This window comes from Pristis pectinata, chromosome 5 (assembly GCF_009764475.1).
Source record: "Pristis pectinata isolate sPriPec2 chromosome 5, sPriPec2.1.pri, whole genome shotgun sequence".
NCBI classification, from domain to species: Eukaryota; Metazoa; Chordata; class Chondrichthyes; order Rhinopristiformes; family Pristidae; genus Pristis; species Pristis pectinata.
Window position 1 is genome coordinate 86,632,928 of NC_067409.1, and position 18,940 is coordinate 86,651,867.

At 39.7% G+C, this 18,940-nt stretch overlaps 1 protein-coding gene across 3 annotated transcripts in view; it reads right to left on the minus strand.

Annotated features, from left to right (window-relative positions):
- The window catches only part of sh3bp5b (SH3-domain binding protein 5b (BTK-associated)), a 52,641-nt gene extending 33,701 nt beyond the window's left edge, over positions 1–18,940 (minus strand). The window contains exons 1-3 of one of the 3 annotated variants that reach the window (XM_052015539.1): positions 18,814–18,940; positions 18,293–18,437; positions 204–266 (exon numbers count right to left, since the gene is read on the minus strand). In XM_052015539.1, the coding sequence (XP_051871499.1) occupies positions 204–266; positions 18,293–18,364 (135 nt within the window). In that variant the 5' untranslated portion in view covers positions 18,365–18,437; positions 18,814–18,940. Of the gene's footprint in view, positions 1–203; positions 267–18,292 lie in introns of all 3 variants that reach the window. The other 2 variants (XM_052015540.1, XM_052015538.1) reach the window with 2 other exon arrangements.

Genomic DNA, 18,940 nt, shown 5'->3' on the forward strand with positions numbered 1-18,940 from the left:
AAAAAAGAGCAGTCAATTACACAATGAACTGAAGACCAGAATATTCAAGCAGGAAAAATGTATACAACTGACATGGTCTGATATGTCTGCAAAAATAGCAGCACTTGAGGGTTACATGGGCCACATACACAGAGCAAACCATTCTCAAATATACTGAATAAATTCTTAGACATAACCTTTAAATATTTTAATATAAACTTTACCTCTAGTTCAGTTTCCTGACGATTAATAGCCTCTGTCGACTGGTTCAGCTTCTCGAGTTCTCCCTAGAACACAATTAGGGAAATTGTTTAAGACACAAACTAGGCAAAGTCAAAGGATTAAACATTTAGCACAAAACACTTTAAAACTTCTTCTCAAAACATCAAACCTATTGTTAATAACTCTCTTATTGAGAGAGTCCTCTCAAGAAGTACAAAGTCAAAAGGAAATGCTTGACCTTGAAGTCCTTAAATATAGCACTACATACACATCATCCTTATCCTATTGAACTCAAGATGTACAGGCCTTTTTCAAGTCGATCATGCACGTTACTGCAAGTATAATGTGCTGAACTACCATTCAATTGTATCAGTTTTATACAACTCAAGGATCATTCTGAATTAATTTCCCAACAGCCTCTTGGATAATTTGGAAGAACTGTAGAATTAACATTACACAAAAATAGTTAGACACTAATTACCTGGCAGTAATGATGTCATGATCACTCATCTTCTAATATTAGAATATTGCAACGCAAGGAGTGCAGCAAAGTAAGTGGGCTTGAAACTGATATTTCTAAGTCGTGTAAAACTGCTTCACAACAAATCATCAGCCATTTCACACCACGGTCATATAGCAAGGCCCTGGCCCAGCTTCCAACTTTAGCTGGGCTGGAGGTGGAGAGGGTTACAGAACTGATTAACAGAGCTTGTTAACCTCAACAAACATGCCTTTGTAACCCCACCCAATCCACCTAGAACTAATTAAAATCCACTTGTCGATAACAAAAAATGGTGGCATCAAGAGGTGACTAATTACATATCACACTCCACTTCTCTTTCCATAAACTTCAGTTGGAAAGGAAAATTGGGAGTTGCCAATCCACATCCTTAACAACACTTTGAATCTTACCGGGAAACATTGTTACTATGATCCACTGGCCTAATATTAGTCATTGTACAAATCATAACACTGGTCTAACATTAGTCATTGTATAAACTGTAATACCATACAGAAACAAAGTTAGCAGAAGTAATTACAGCAACTGAACTACCGATTCATCATTCTCTCAACTTCTATTGTAAATAAAAAGTCCATAACCCAAACGGTTATTCCTACCAAGATTCTATCACCGAGTGTTATTTTTTTTTAAAAATCATGCCATTAAAAATAGGCAGGCTTAAATTCAACATTGCAGCCCCATTCAACTAAAGCAACTTTCACTTGTTAAGGCAGCACTAAAAAAATGGAATTAGTTAATAATCTGAATGGTAAATGTAAATGCAGCTAAGTGAGAATCCAGAGTTTGTAAAAATTGAATTGTTAGATAACTTGCATAAGAAAAATAGGGGGCTATGTGGGACGGAGGGGTTAGATAGGTCTTAGAGCAGGATAAAATGTCGGTACAACATTGTGGGCCGAAGGGCCTGTACTGTGCTTTAGTGCTCTATGTTCTATGTTCTAGATAACATTTGAATTAAGGAAAATTTTGGAATATTGTGTTTCTAATGAAGAATCTTTAATACAAGACTGACAGAAGTATGAAACAACATGCAGTAAATGGTGGAATCCAGAATCCCAAAGGAGTTATACTCCATAAAGAGCCGATCACAAGAGAAGGCATCAAAAGTTGGCAACAAAGTTCTGCTCTTTATTTGGAGAACAAAAATCGAGACAAGCAGTACAAGTAACTTCAAAGGACAAAAACAGACAGTACTAACACAGTCTAATCTTCCTGCAAATTGTTCTATTAAACTGCCATGGGCACTCGTTTAGGTGGACTGATTACCCACAAACAGCCTGATGTATAGTTTACAAACAAAAATGTTTTTCATCAACAAAGAAATAAATTTGTATTTATAAGATACCTCAGGTCCCTGAAGCACTTCACATCCAACTAAATATTTCTGAAGAACATTGTTGCAACAGAGGAAGCAGCCTTTGTATATCATGAGATCCCATAACCTTCAATGAACTTATGACCAAATAATTTGATTTTGTCCATTGGTTGTAAATAGATATTGGCCAAGACACTGAGAAAAAAATCTGCCGCTTTTTAAAATGTTACCAGTGGAATCTAATACAACTCATTTTAACGTCTGTCTCACCCCAAAAAACAGTGCAAGCACTTAGCACAATGCTGAAACATGAGATTAGATTACGTACACAGATTTTTGGAATAGTAATCAAACACATGACTTTTTGCAAGCACTATTAATCCTCAAGGTACCGAAAACATGGTTCAGTCCTAATTATGGTGCTGCTTTTGTGGTGCTTGCTGTGCCTTTCTACCATTCCATTACTTGTATCTTCTACCGACCAGTACCAGTTGTCACCTCAGAGTGGAGCACTGGCTCCTGGGGGCCATGAGATGCTGTGGTGTTTGATCAAGCTCCACGGTGCCCTGTTACCAACTGACAAAAAAGCTTATGCCAAACTGCAACCATTGTGCATGGTTAACTGACAAAGCAGATTCTTGTTGGACTCCCACATCCAGCAGAGGGAAGCAATAGCCACCTCACATATTCTAATCTAGTTCTGGCCATCTGCCAGGCATTAAGGAATGATAATGAAATCCTGTCATTAAATTTGGCAAGAATTCCATATTCTTGATATTTCCTTGCCAGAAATAGAGAAAACACCCCACATAAGCAGTGGGACCCATGTGTTAGCTGTAGCATTTGCAGAACTTAGTAGATCATGGAATGGATTCAAACTCAGTCACAATCTGTTGTGCCTGAGCAGCCTGGTGAAGGAAATTACAAATTCAGGATTATTCTTTGTCCCTCAAAATTTGCAACATGGGGCAAGAAATTTTATAATTCCCATAAAGGCAAGTTAAAGTATGTCTGCATCGAGAAGATGTGAGCCTGAGCCAGTTTTGTGCCAACAAAATTCTAAAGAACAGGTCTTGTATGTTTCAAGTTCTTTCTTCCAATACTGTGGAATTAGACAAGAAAGTAGTTACACTGCAGACCTCAGGGAGAAAAGTGAATAGAAGAACAGGGAGAGTGAACTAGAGTCAGGTTAGTGGTGGGGGGGGGGGGGGGGGGGTTAGAGATGTCACTAGTTTAGGGAGTTAGAAAGGTTGGTGGAGGAGAAGGTCTGGGAACTTCAAGTTAGGGGGTACGGTGTCAGAAATAGGATAGGTGGTCTAGGGTTTGATTAAAGATAGGATCCTGAGCCAAAGGGTATAATCAGAGACAGGATTAGTTGGACATGCAATTAGGGGTCAGGCAAATCAGGTGGCCAGATAGGTATCAGCAGCAGTTTGGAAAGAGGTGGAAGCAGATATTAAGAAAATTACTTAATGCAGGACCTCATTAAAAGGCAACAGTTGCTTCAAACTGCCTGGTAGCTGACCAGCTAAATTTAAACCCCATAATTAACACAAAAGGAGCAGAGCTTCAACCCTCCATGCAAGGCCTCCAGAGCCTTGAGTGGCCAATACTGCTCATAGGCTTCATATGCACACTGGATGCATGCTATTCATCCTATTCAGTACGGCAACTGCTCTGCCCGTGACTGCAAGAAACTGCAGAGAGTTGTGGACACAGCTCAGCACATCACAGAAACCAGCCTCCACTCCAGGGACTCTGTCTACACTTCCCACTGCCTTGGTGAAGAAGCCAACATAATCATAGACCCCACCCACTCCGACATTCTCTCTTCTCTCCCCTCCCATCGGGCAGAAAATACAAAAGTCTGAAAGCACATACCACCAGGCTCAAGGAAACTTCTATCCCACTGCTATAAGACTATTGAACAGTCCCCGAGTATGATGAAATAAGACTCTTGACCTCACAATATACCTCATTATGGCCTTGGACCTTATGGTCTGCCTGCACTACACTTTCTCTGTAACTGTAACACTATTCTGCATTCTGTTACTGTTTTCCCTTGTATTACCTCAATGGACTGTTGTAATGAAATGATCTGTATGGATGGCATGCAAAATTTTTCACTGTACCTCAGTACATGTGACAATAATAAACCAATTTACATGATCTCAATACATATCCTCAGCATCTACACAGCAGACACACAGAGGACATGGAACAAACCTCTGGAAGCACACTGCCCATGCACCATTTTGATAAAATTCAGTGGTGGACCAAAGAAATCAATAAACATTGAGCTATGCTACAGAAATTTTAGACCAAAAAGTTTCAAACATGCAGATAAAAAAGGTTAGGAAGGTTCCAGAAATGGCTTTCTGATGGCTAGTAATGAAACCACTTGCAAGTTAAAGTCACAGTTTCTGCCAGATAAAATGAGATGGGAAGGCCAGATCACAGTGGTCAGGGTCAGGAGAGGAGGCACTCTGCCAGGTCATGTGGGGCAATTTGCCTGGTAGAGGAGTTGTCAGATTGTGTGTGGCTGCTTGGCCCATTAGAACATTGTTGATGAGGATGAGTGTAGGTGAGTGGATTATACCAGAATGTCTGCTTTTTGGCCTCCTGTTAACCCACAACCTGCAATAAAAATAACTCCTTTTTCTGGATTTGACAACTTTACTTGTCCAGATTTTCCAAACCCTGGGAAACCCAGTCCACTGTCGTTAAAATTAAATTACTCACAGAATTTTAGGAGCAGAGATTTATTTGAATTAAGATAATTGATGTGCCACTCAGGAGCACATTCCTCAGATTCCACCAAATGCACTGCAGTTGGAGCTATTGGTGCATGGCCATTAACATTTCCCTCTGCGGTCTATCTTATTGGCTTCCAGTAACTGACTCACTTTACAGGACTGTTCCCCATCTTCTGCATGGGAGTTTGGGTGGAGTGCAAAGCTGTAGCTGTAGGAGGAAAGATTTCAGCTTCAGGATTTGACCACTGCTTCTTGTGGTTTTGTAAATACAATATTTCAAATTGACAAAGTTGAAAGAAAATGAAAACGAATTTTGGAATGTTAATACTTTTCAGATGTACAGCTGCTCGTACAATGCGCTGGTTCATTTGATACATATTACACCACAACTTCCTAATGCTTCCAAAATGAATAACCAAAGAAACAAGGAACAAACAGAATGCGCCTGTCTCTCCTTCTGGTTGTTCCTTCATCCCTTTCACTGTGAGAAATTGTATCCCTCTCATCAAAAGTAATAAGATTAGAGCCATTGTATTTAATTATACACCATTTAATTATGCAACCAACTTACCTCAATATCTCTGTATTTTAATAAAAGTTCCTACCTAGATAATTAAATAAGGTAGTAAAATATTAACCCAATTCTTCAACTGCAAAAATAGAGAGATGAGTAAATAGCTAAACCATTTAATTTTCTTTTGGAATTGTGTATTATTTTCTTACAGATGGTTTAATTAACGTGGAACATATCACGATTTCTCCAAGGTTAAAACACATCAGTCACTGATGCCCTCAAATGAACATTGTGCAAAGGTGCAAAATGTTCTAGTTCCACTAGTGAGTTATGTTTTTGCTGTACAACATAATCTATAATCAAAAACAAGGGAGCTTTGCATTGAAAGCCTACAACCTGACCTCCACTCACCATGCAGTAATCTATCAATGGCACTTTGTAAGTGGGACACAAAGGTAAGTAGCAGATAAAAAAAGTATTAAACTGTGACAGCAGCAATGAGGTAATAAGCCAACGATCAGATGTTTTGTTTTAAAAATAGTTTAAAAGTGAGGACTATATGCTGTGGGAATTGGAATTACAATTTAAACAGTGGTAAAAGTACACCTTAATACATGCAAGGTAGCAAAGCCTTTTCACAGATATATAGAGATTGGAATTGCATTCTGTAATTTATTCATAATGTAATTTTCCCCAAATTTAGGCCATTAGACATTTGAAGATTGCAACACATTGCCCGATTGCTACTTCCTTTTACTTGAACCCAGACTGCTATTTTTGGCAAGACTCAGTAAACAAAAACAAAATCAGGTGATAATTAATTATTAGCCACAGCATCTGTGGCTTCTGCTCATTAGACCAGTTCCAGGAGTCTTAAACATAAATGCCAACTCATTTAAAAAGTAATCTTGGCCCCAATAGCTTTAAATTATTATATTTTAGCACTTGCTTCCATTTACTTAAGTGGCTTTCACAGCCTCTGAACATCCTAGCTATTTCACAAATGATTAAATATTTTTCAAGGGTAGCCTTGTACCATGGGGAAAGACAGCCACCAACTTAGCCAAGTGCCACAAATAGCAAAGAGGTAAATGGCCAGAAAATTGTTTCAGCAATATTGGTTAAGGTATAAGTGTTGGACAGTGAATAAAACTCTCCCGCTTATTCCATGGAATCTTTTACAATCAACTTAGGAGACAGATGAGTCTTGGTTTAACATCTCATCCAAAATATGGCAGCGCTCCTTCAGTGCTCACTGAAATGACAGTCTAAATGTTGGGTTCAAGTTTCTGGAGTGGAGTGTGATGATTAAGGATGAGATCCACATGGAACAGATGGATCACAAACAGTTCAACACACAAGTGAAATTTAAAAAACGAGACTACAAAAACCATGTGTGTAAAAAATTATCAAGGATAGGAGGGAAGAAGAAATGAAAAGAAACAAAATCTTTCAGTAAATTACCAAGAATTACTTAAAATATACAGGAGCTAATCTCAGTAATGATAACTATGAACAAGTGAATTTTTGTGTTATATTATTGTTATGCTAGTTTGGAACATTTCCTTTTTAAGAACTCTGTGTGAACAACTTCTTTAAGACAATGTACAGTTCTGAAAACGCCTACTATCTTAGCTGTGGCAATATGGATACACTGGCACCTGATTTACTTCAACCAAACCTGTGCTGTCATCACAGAATCCTCTAAATTCACTGGGAGGAATGAGAATCAGTTTTATTATCACTGACTTGTATTTCATGAAATTTGTTGTTTTGTGGCAGCAGTACAGTGCAAAGACAGATAGACAGATAGACAGATAGACAGATAGATAGATAGATAGATAGATAGATAGATAGATAGATAGATAGATAGATAGATAGATAGATAGATAGATAGATAGATAGATAGATAGATAGATAGATAGATAGACAGATAGACAGACAGACAGACAGACAGACAGACAGACAGACAGACAGACAGACAGACAGACAGACAGATAGATAGATAGATAGGGAAAAAAAGGAATAATGAGGTAGTGTTCATGGATCCATTCAGAAATCTAATGATGGAAGGGAAGAAGCTGTTCCTGAATCGTTGACTGTGAGTCTTCAGGCTCCTGTTCCTCCTCCCTGACGGTAATAACGAGAAGAGAGCACATCCCATATAGTGAGGGTCCTTAGTAATGGATGTCGCCTTCTTGAGGCACCGCCTCTTGAAGATGTCCTCGATGGTGGGAAGGGTTGTGCCTGTGATGGAGCTGGCTGAGTCTACAACCCTCTGCAGCCTCTTGCGATCCTGCGCATTGGAGCCTCCATACCAGGCTGTGATGCAACCAGTCAGAATGCTGTCCACTGTACATCTACAGAAATTTGCAAGAGTCTTTGGTGACATAACAAATCTCCTCAAATTCCTAATGAAAGTAGAGCTGGCATGCCTTGTTCATGATTGCATCAATGTGTTAGGCCCAGGATAGATCTTCGGAGATTTTGACACCCAGGAACTTGAAGCTGCTCACCCTTTCCACCGCTGACCCCTCAATGAGGACTGGTGCGTGTTCTCCCGACTTCCCCGTCCTGAAGTCCACAATCAATTCCATGGTCTTGTTGAGGTCAAGTGTGAGGTTGTTGATGTGAAACCACTCAACCAGCTGATCTATCTCACTCCTGTATGCCTGCCATCTGAGATTTTACCAACAATGGTGGCGTCATCTGCAAATTTATAAATGGCGTTTGAGCCGTGCTTAGCCACACAGTCACGAGTGTAGAGAGAGTAGGGCAGTGGACTAAGCACGCATCCTTGAGGTGTGCCTAAGTTGATTGTCAGCGTGGAGGAAATGTTATGGCATCTTCTCCTAGGCCAACATCGAGGCCCTAAATGCAATCTGTTGGTTTCATTGAGCAACCCACATCATTGACATGCCTAACACCAGACTCCTGAAAAAGGCACTCTATTCGGAGCTCTGTCAGAGGAAGCGATTACTAGGAGAAAATAGGGAAAGATTCAAGTATGTGCTCAAGGCCACCTTCTAAAAAATGTAACATCCCCACCAACTTCTGGGAACATCTGCTCCATGACCACTGAAGTGCAGAAAGAGCATTTGGGATGGTTTTGAGTATTTCAAGCCAATCCATTGAGAACATATAGAGACCCTGTGTGGATGGAGCACATCACCTGACATGGCAGCACTCCGTTAGTGCAGCAATGATCAGCTGTGATCTTGATGAATGGTAGAACATGGTCAAAGGACCATATAGTTTCCCCCGCTCCTATTTATTACATGTTCTTATGATCCCAAAGGATGGTTTAAGGAGAAGACATCAGCATACTGTTAAGATGGCCATCTCCATGCTTAACCCTATCCATTCTGAACCATCCTCGGTCCCACCTTGCAGGGAAAAGTGGCTTCATTGATTTGAAGGGCAAGGATGAGATCTGAAATTATTAACAAAAGAAAATAAATCACTCCAGTCACACAATAGTGGAGAAGGACTCTGATATTTATTGAACATTATCAGTTACAATTAATTTCTACATAGGAACAAAAACTGTACTGAATATATATTTCACCGCACAGCAGAACCTGGTACAAGTTCAAACAAGTGTTCTGTTCCACAAGCAACAAAAAGCAAGGTAAACAACCAATCAATATTACATGTGTCTAGAGGCATGTGGCTGCAAAGTGTGAGATTTCTGATCTTGAGTATAGATCATTTAATCATATCTACTGTATCAAAGCAACTTCAATGGAGAGCCCTTGGAAGGAATATTAAACTGTCCAGGCTGGAATTAGCAAGGTCATTTTCACATCCATAGAATAATGTAGAAAGATTACAAATTACTGTGAGCTGAAGAACCTGTTTCCATGCTATATGACTCTATGATTCTGAATGTCAGACATCCCCTTGCAATAGTACTATACATTTGAGAGTTCTAGGAACATTTTCGTAACAAATAACGTTCAAATCCAATAAGGTCAACGCTCCTGTAATCTCGGGAGACTGTGATAATCTTCTGAGGTTCGACATAGTGGAACCTCTTCACATTGCAGAGATCACGTGCAATGCCCACAAATGACCCTGCATCGCAAATAAAAGGTCTCAGAATGAAGGGTTTGCGGTGAGAGCACTGAGTTCATGTCCATAATGATGACATTGAACACTATCAATGAAGATGTTGCTCTCACTATATACAACAGCAATTCAGCCACCAAAATGAAACATATCACAAAAATAGCACCCTCTCATGATATAGCATATAGACAGCAAGATTTGCATGAAGCTTGCAATGACTTCAAAATTGCATCTACTTCAGATCTTCTGCTACAAGGTCATCCCTCTGCCACTGTCATCCTATAGTCACTAACAGAATGCACTATATTCACTGGTTGCAGAGGCCATCAAGAAATCATGAAAAATATACAATTGCAAATAGGGTAGGAATGGATCCCAGAGTCAGACCACTTGGTTGAACATAAAATCAACAAATATCCAGTGAATCAAGAAACTATAGGAAGGGATACAAATCATAGTGTTGCTCATAGGGCCATGGATTAACTTAGAATTAATTTTGCAGGTCTACCTCTGGCAATCATTTGCTTGTGATTGTTGCCAATTACAGAAGATTCCTTACTGTAAAAATTGACAGTTCTATGACTATGAAAGCTACTGTCCTAAAGCTTAGTTACATCTTTAGACTGTAGCTGTTTACAAAGAGAAAAAGAAGGATAATGAACCTCTGTTCAACAGTAGTCACTTCAGGAAATTTGCAACGTTAGTTTTGAACACTGCAAAAATCACACCTTGGTGGCATCCATCAACGTTACAGTGGAAGAGACTTATCCAAACTCTAAAGAAAACCATTCATACTATTCATGGCAAAGCAAAAACTATTGTTTCTTACAAAAGCTACAGAGCAATGTCAAGTTCAACAACGGGAACACTGCCAGATCTATTCAAATTTGCATAAACTAGGAGCATGCATCTTCCAAAGATATCCCACACAACAGATGAACAATCATTATACAAGCTTGGTAAATCCAAAAAAAGTAGTATGAAATGCAAAGAAACACATGACATTCAGATCAACACCATTGCAGTACGGGGAAAACAGTTCTTCTGAAATACAATAAATCACATAGGAAAGCAAGCAACTGCATCAAAGTGATACAATTTTGTTAGGTGAATGTATTAAAGATCACTGATCGAAGATGACTAAGATGTAGATCAGCTATAATCTAACTGAATAGTGCAACAGGCTCGAGGGACTGAATGTGGGCCTGCCCCTAAATTGCATTAAAAAGAGCAGGCCCACATTGCAATCAACAGTTCTTTCAAAGAGCCAGCACTAGTAAAAAAAAGGCAGAATGGCCTTTTGTGCCACATGATCTGCTGAATGTTATTCCTGGAACAGTACAAATGCTCATTTCACATAGAACGATAAGGGCCACATGTGAGATAACAAAACCAGATATGGATCTGAAAAATTAACTGTTCTTCTTTACACAGATGCTGCTTGACTGGCAGAGTCCTCCCAGCAGTTTTGTTCTTGTTTCAGATTCCACCATCTGCAGTCTTGTTTCCCAGACATGAAAACCCATTTCCTAATTCCTCAGCTGTTGACAATCAAATTTTAAAATGTTTTTTCCTCATCTCGAAACACAAGACTTTCAGTTCATTCAGTCTCTGCACAAAAAGGCAACACATTCCAAAAAACTTAGCAGCGTCAAGAAAATATCAAGTATTGGGCTGCAATTATGCTTTCTGAAATGATGCCACTTAATTGTAAGGATCTGAGAGGTAACAATTAAAAATAAATATTGAACATGCTTCAGTTGTTTTGTAAATTAAATAAGTGACAAAATATCAATGTTTTACTAATTTTAATGTTTTAAACACTGAATTTAATCCACTTTGTAACAACAACTGTGTGATCATTGTCTCCAAAAGCACGATTAAACATTCAGCAGTCTCGTTCCTTAGCCACATTGGTAGGTGATTTCTTCCTTCTGTTACACCCTTTAGGTGTCAGCCATATGGCTCAGGTACCTTCTCTCTGATGTAGATTGGGAAGTGATTGTTTGATCAGACTGTAATCATAGTGATTGCAAGTGAATTTCGTTGACTTTCAGTGATTGTGCCCAAGCACACCCAGGCTGTCTTTGAACATTAACACTACCCAATCACTCACTATTAAAAAAAATACACCTCAGGGAGCATTTAAGAGCAATCTCTTTTAGTGTGAAACTTAAGACACACACAGGCCAGATCAGGTCAGGATGGCAATGCTCCTAAAGTATGTTAGTGAGCCGAATTAAAAGCAGAAAATGCTGGAAACACTCAGCAGGTCAGGGAGCAGCTGAGGAGCGAGAAACAGTTAACATTTCAGGTCCTGGACCCTTTGTCAGAAAAACAAGTTATTTTTCAGTGCCAAGGATGGGGGAGGGATGGGTAGAACAAAGGGAATATCTCTGACAGGGCAAGTCCAGATGGGCTAATGGATGCAATTACAAGCACATTAAGCTTCTTTGTTTGCGTGATGTTGTTAATGGCAAGACTGTGGAACATGTTCAGCATGACCAGACTCTTAGTACAGAATATGAAAAACTGAGCTTAAATAATGACAGGCAGAAATGGCCAGTTCTGATACAGATAAAAAGAAAGAGTGAGTGACTTAAAGTTGGAGAGTTCAATATTGAATTAAGAAGTTGCAACGTACCCAGATGCAAGGTGAGGCGATGTCCCTCAAGCTTGTGCTTAGCAGTGCTGGAGGCCAGAGACAGAGAGGTCAGTGTGGGAGTGGGATGGGGAATTAAAGTGGCAGGCAACCAGAAGTTCACAGTCACCCCTGAATCGACATTTGTTTTTGCCAAGGTAGAGAAGACCACATTGTGAACACTGGATGCAGTCCACAATGTGCAAGTAAATCACTGCTTCCCTTGGAAAAACTGTTTGGGTCTCTAGAAGTTGGGAAGGGAAGAGGCAAAAAGGTGTTGATCCCTCCTGTGGTTGCATAGGGAAGTCCAATAAGATGGGAAGTGGTTGGTGTCCATGTCCTTTCACCTTTTACTGAAAACTACTTTTTCCCCTTTCCCAGTTCTGACAAAGGGTCCATAGAACCATAGAAAAACTACAGCACAGAAAACAGGCCATTCGGCCCTTCTAGTCTGTGCCGAAACATTATTCAGCTAGTCCCATTTACCTGCCCCCAGCCCATACCCCTCCAGACCTCTCTCGTCCACGTATCTATCCAATTTACTCTTAAAAGTTAAGAGCGAGCCCGCATTTACCACATCAGATGGCAGCCCATTCCACACTCCCACCACTCTTTGAGTGAAGAAGTTCCCTCTAATGTTCCCCCTAAACCTTTCCCCTTTCACCCTAAAGCCATGTCCTCTCGTACTTATCTCTCCTAATCTAGGTGGAAAGAGCCTACTTGCATTAACCCTGTCTATGCCCCTCATCATTTTATAAACCTTTATCATATCTCCCCTCATTCTTCTCCGCTCCAAGGAATAAAGTCCTAACATGCTCAATCTTTCCTTATAACACAACTCCTGAAGACCAGGCAACATTCTTGTAAATCTCCTCTGCACTCTTTCAATCTTACTGACATCCTTCCTGTAGTTCGATGACCAGAACTGCACACAATATTCTAAATTTGGTCTCACCAATGACTTATACAACCTCACCAAAACATTCCAACTCCTACACTCAATACTTTGATTTATAAATGCCAGGATGCCAAAAGCCTTTTTTACAACCCTGTCTACCTGTGAATCTACTTTCAAGGAATTATGTATCTGAACTACCAGATCCCTTTGTTCCTCCGCACTCCTCAGCGCCCTACCATTTACTGTGTATGTCCTCCCTTGATTTGTCCTTCCAAAATGCAACACCTCACACTTGTCTGCATTAAATTCCATCTGCCATTTTCTGGACCATTTTTCCATTTGGTCCAGATCCCCCTGCAAGCTTTGAAAGCCTTCCTCGCTGTCCACTACACCTCCAATCTTAGTGTCATCCGCAAACTTACTAATCCAATTTACCACATTATCGTCTAGATCGTTGATATATACAACAAACAACAATGGCCCCAACACAGATCCCTGAGGCACACCACTAGTCACAGGCCTCCAATCTGAGAAACAACCATCCACAATCACTCTCTGTCTTCTCCCACTCAGCCAATTTCGAATCCAGTTTACAACCTTTCCATGGATACCCATTGACTGAACCTTCTGAACTAATCTCCCAAGTGGGACCTTGTCAAAGGCCTTACTAAAGTCCATGTAGACAACATCCACAGCCTTACCTTCATCTACTTTCTTAGTGACCTCCTCAAAAAACTCCACAAGATTCGTTAAACATGATCTACCACGCACAAAGCCATGCTGACTATCCTTAATCAACCCTTGGCTGTCCAAATACTTATATGTCCCATCTCTCACAACACCTTCCAATAATTTACCCACTACTGATGTCAGGCTCACTGGCCTGTAATTACCCGGTTTACTCTTCGAGCCTTTCTTAAACAACAGAACAACATGAGCTATCCTCCAGTCCTCTGGCACCGCACCCGTGGCTAAGGACATTTTAAATATATCTGCCAGGGCCCCCGCAATTTCTACACTAGTCTCTCTCAAGGTCTGAGGAAATATCTTGTCAGGCCCTGGGGACTTATCTACCTTTATTCGCTGTAAAGCATCAAGTACCTCCTCCTTTTTAATCTCCATATGTTCCATGACACTAGTGCTTGTTTCCCTTCCTTCCATATCCACAATGCCAGTTTCCTGAGTAAATACTGATGCAAAAAAACTGTTTAAGACCTCCCCCATCTCCTGAGGCTCCACACATATACGACCACTCTGATCTTCTAGGGGACTGTTTCTCTTGCCACAGATGTAGACTGACCAGATGTAGAATATGTTTCCAGCATACTCTGTTGTTGTTTCAGATTTCCAGCAGCTGCAGTTTTTTTTTATTTTCATTTCTGATTTGCACTGTGAAGGTAAGCCAACATCTTTATGCTCAGTGGAGACACAGGAGACTGCAGATGCTGGAAATCTGGAGCAATACACAAAATGCTGGGAGGAACTCAGTGGGTCAGGCAGCATCTATGGAGGGAAATGGACAGTCGATGTTTTGGGTTGAGACCCTTCATCAAGACTAAGTGGTACAGCTAATAGAACTGCTGTTTCACATCTGCAACACTGTCTCAGTCCTGACCTCCAGTGCTGTCTGTGTGGAGCTTATATTTTCTTCCTGTACCCTTGGGTACTGTAGCTTCCTCCCACATCCCAAAGGGGATAGGTTAATTTGCCACTGTAAATTGTGCTTTGTGTATTGGCAAATTGTAGAGTCTGGGGGAAGTTGATGGGAATTTAGGGAGAATAGATTACAGGAGAAAATTAATGGAAAATGGAATTGCTCTGTGAGTGAGAAAAGACCAAAGTGGCCAAAAGGGCCGCCTCCTACATTGATAGGAAACATGATAATTTACTAATACCAGCCTTTTAAATTCCAGATTTTTAAACTAAGAGCATCTTAAAGTTCTCTATGTAGAACACTGAGCAAAATCACAAAGGAAACAAAAATGCCTGAAAGCAAAACAGCACTTATAAATAATGGATATCCTCTCCAAACTGCAAGATGCACATTGCTTACATAAGAGAGGTTATTTTTAAATTAGGAATGTGTATTCTGAATTCAGGAAACAATTAAAGGCTACCCCACCCACCTATCAAAGAGAATCTCCTGCAAGTTGCTGTACTTCATGGTTATCCAAGTGAGGACTAAAGTAACATATCATGTAGCTGTATCATCAATTTCTGTTGCAGTTTACTTCCAGTGCAACTCATAGCAGAGTAGCAAGCAGAAAATGGCCCATTAAAAAGAAACTCAAAGTCGAATTTAGTTGTTGTCATCGTTATATGCACAGGTGCAATGAAACAAAAACTTACTTGCAGCAGCATCACAGGCACATAGCATCACTGGCACATAGGTGTAATGAAAAAAATGCTAAGTTTTTCATTGCACCTGTCATACATGTACTTGTACATATGACAATGACAACAAACTAAACTCGAATGAGTTTCTTTTTAATGGGCCATTTTCTGCTAGCTACTCTGCTACGAATTGCACTGAAGGTACACTGAAACAGAAATTGATGGTACAGCTACGTGATGTTACTTTGGTCCTCAATTGGATAACGATGAAGTACAGCGACTTGCAGGAGATTGTCTATAATTCAAATATAATCAAAGAGAAGGAAAAGTGATATCCACATGCACAATGGGTTAAGCTTTGAAAAAGGCAGTCAGATACTCAAGCAGTTAAATAGATGACACATAGAAAGAAGCAAAAAAACAGGTTAACAAAGATAGGCAAATACAATCAGGCAGCTGATTGAGGGGACAATAACAGATATAGCAATATCTATAAATCAAACAATCTATAAATCCTCTATCATTTGCAAAGTAATATATGGCCTGATGGAATAAATAAAGAGAACTCAACTCCAGCAAATGACCGAATCTGAAGTGGCAGTCAGATCCCATTTCTAATGTAGGTAATGATATCAGGAGCATCATCATCGTGCATATATTTTACTGTAGATCACAACACAGAGACCTTGCTGTACACAAGAACATAAGAAATAGAATCCACTCTGTCGTTCAATGAGACCATGGCTGATCTTTTATTTCAGTTCTACTTTCTAGCGCAAACCTCATATCCCTTGATTCCCTTAATATCTAAAAATCTATCAATCTCTGTCTTGTATATGCTCAGTGACTGAGCCTCCACAACCTTCTTGAGTAGAGAATTCCAAAGCTTTCTCATTTCTGTCTTTAATGGTTGACCCCTTATTTTGAGACTGTGACCCCTGGTTGTAGACAGTCCAAGCAAGGGAACCATCATTCCTTCATCTTCTCCATCAAGCCCATCAGAATTTTATGTTTTCATGAGATTAATTTCAATTCTTCTACCCTCAGAGTATCAGCCCAATCTGCTTAAATACTGCTCACAAAACAAACTCACTAACCCAGAAATCGATCTGCTGAACCTTCATTGTGTGGTTTCCATTGCAAGTATATCCTTCACTGGATCTTAGACCAGACCTATACAGAATTTTCCTAATGTGCTGTCACCAACACCCTATATAATTGGAATAAGGCATCTCTATACTGGTACTCATATCCTCTTGCAATAAAGGTCAACAACCATTTGGCTTCCTAATTGCTTGCGGTAGATGAGAATACAGGTCTCCTACAGTAGAATAATGTAAGCAGCCCTACTGTACATTATAATACAGGAGATTTTTGAATAAAATTATGGAGGTCATACTTTGGATTACAACACTGGAAAACATTGTAGGTTATAGTGCAAGGGTTACTGAACATTATAACACAGGTGAACTAATAATGGGAATTGTACAGGAATAATATGATGCTTATTGCAGATTATAATGCAGGGTTTTGCTGTACAGTATAAAATGAGGTCTTTCTATATGTAGGAGGATTCCTGGATTAAATTAATGAGGGTTGTACAGTAGATTGTTATACAGGTGTTAATACTGTAAATTATAATTTAACGCAATGGGCTTTAATGTAAATCATAAAATATGATGTCTTATAGTAGAACATAATTGGTGTTACTAAATGGATTATTAGAAATATGTTAGGTTGAAGTACTGGTTGTAAATCATGATACATGGGATTTTATTGTAGATTGTATTCTGGATTGACAGTACATATAGCAAGTCCTGTCCAGTGTAATATACTTCTTTACCGTAAATCATAATAGAGGTGGTCTTAGCATAGATTATAAGACGATTTCTATGCAGTGCAGGAGTTACATTTTCCATCCTCCTTTGCTTTGTGTCCTATTATAAATTGTAATGTTGAGGTTTACTGTAAATAATACAAGGGTCTTTGGAAATTATATAACAGGATTACTACATGTTGCAGTAAGGGTCTTACAATACATTTAAATTCTAGAGGGTCTTATTGTAGATTATAATAGGAGGAAACTATGAAGGTAGTATGAGTCATTGTAGCATATAATGTTTTATAGCAAATAATACAGGAACTTTACTGTAGTTATAATAAGAGCATTTCACTATAAAACAGTATAAACTGTAATATAGGAGTTTACTGTAGATTGTAATGGGGGACCTTACTGTAGATTATAATAATGGCTTACTATTTTGTACTTCAATATAGGTTTTAATATCCAGGTTCACTGTAAATAATTTTATAGGGAAGCTTAATGTAGCTTATATTAAGGAGCAGTCTCTATCATATACTATCAGTCTTACAACAGACTGATTAACTGTAAACCACATGAAAGTCTCGCTGTAGATTATAAGGAGCTTACTATATGGTCTACAATGGGTCTTTCTGTATATTGTAATAATGGAATTAACTATAAATTATAATATCAAGGGTCCTATTTTAGATTATAATAAGGTTATTATTGAGTACACGTGTTATTATAGATTGTAATATTGGGGTGTACTGTGAATCACAACCTGGGGATCATCGCAGGTTATGTGGGGGTTACTATGCATCTGGTACTGGTCTTGTATTAGATATTAATACTCTGGGTTACAGCAAATCAGCAATACAGGGATCTTTGTTGAAGATTATAAAAAGGGGTTACCATACGTGTGTTGCAGGTCTTGCTGTCCACTGTGATGCTGGGGCTTATAATGAGTTTGCTACGCAGTAGAGTATGGTCTTACCATAGGTTGCAACATTGCGTTTACTGTAAATCATCATACAGGAAACTTGCTGAGGAACAGAACACTGGGAGAGGGATAATGGTAAATTACACTAATAGAATCTATAACTATTGTTCCCAACCCTGAACGATCTGAATTTATCATTCGACTGTTATGCCAAACGTTCAAACCAGCTTCAATGTTACCGTGCAGTATAAAGCTGAAAATCCATAAACACATAAATATTTTACAAAATAATTACCTGAATTCTCGGATCGACTTCTTCCTCCTCTGGCACTTCCAACTTCTCATTCCTTTTCGACAATCCGTCCATTTTGTTGCTTGTATTTTTATATTCTTACAGAAGTGTTTTTTTCCAATATTCCAAGATGGGACTGAAACCTCAGCTGGAAGAAACAGGGATAGGGAAAATGGGGCAAACTCAATGGGATGGGCCGGGGGACCGGGCTAACGGCGGGATCACCTCCAGCAACCTCTGGCATACATTCTGAAACTAAAACAGGCTCCACTTGCCGAGAGAGCAAATCCCAGGCATTGAAACCTGGTAAATGAGCCGATAACTGTAAAATGGCCAGATGAAACACGCCACCTTATTTCAACCTCCGCCTCTCCAAATCCTTGGGAGGAGGCATACAGCCGACTTCTAAATATATCCTTCGCTCAGCTTGTAGACTGCGCCAGTGAAACAGGCTCCGCTCTAACACAATGGGGAGGCTGCGCTGCCGTTCCGCAGACACTCAGACCGCTGCCGCTGCTACTCACCACGATTACCAGCACCAAGCGACTGACTCCGCCTCTTCCTTCTCGCTGCCACCGCTTTGTTACAGCGAGACACTGACGTGATAAACGCCTGGACTCTGCACCCCTCCTCCCGCAAAGAAATGCTGCC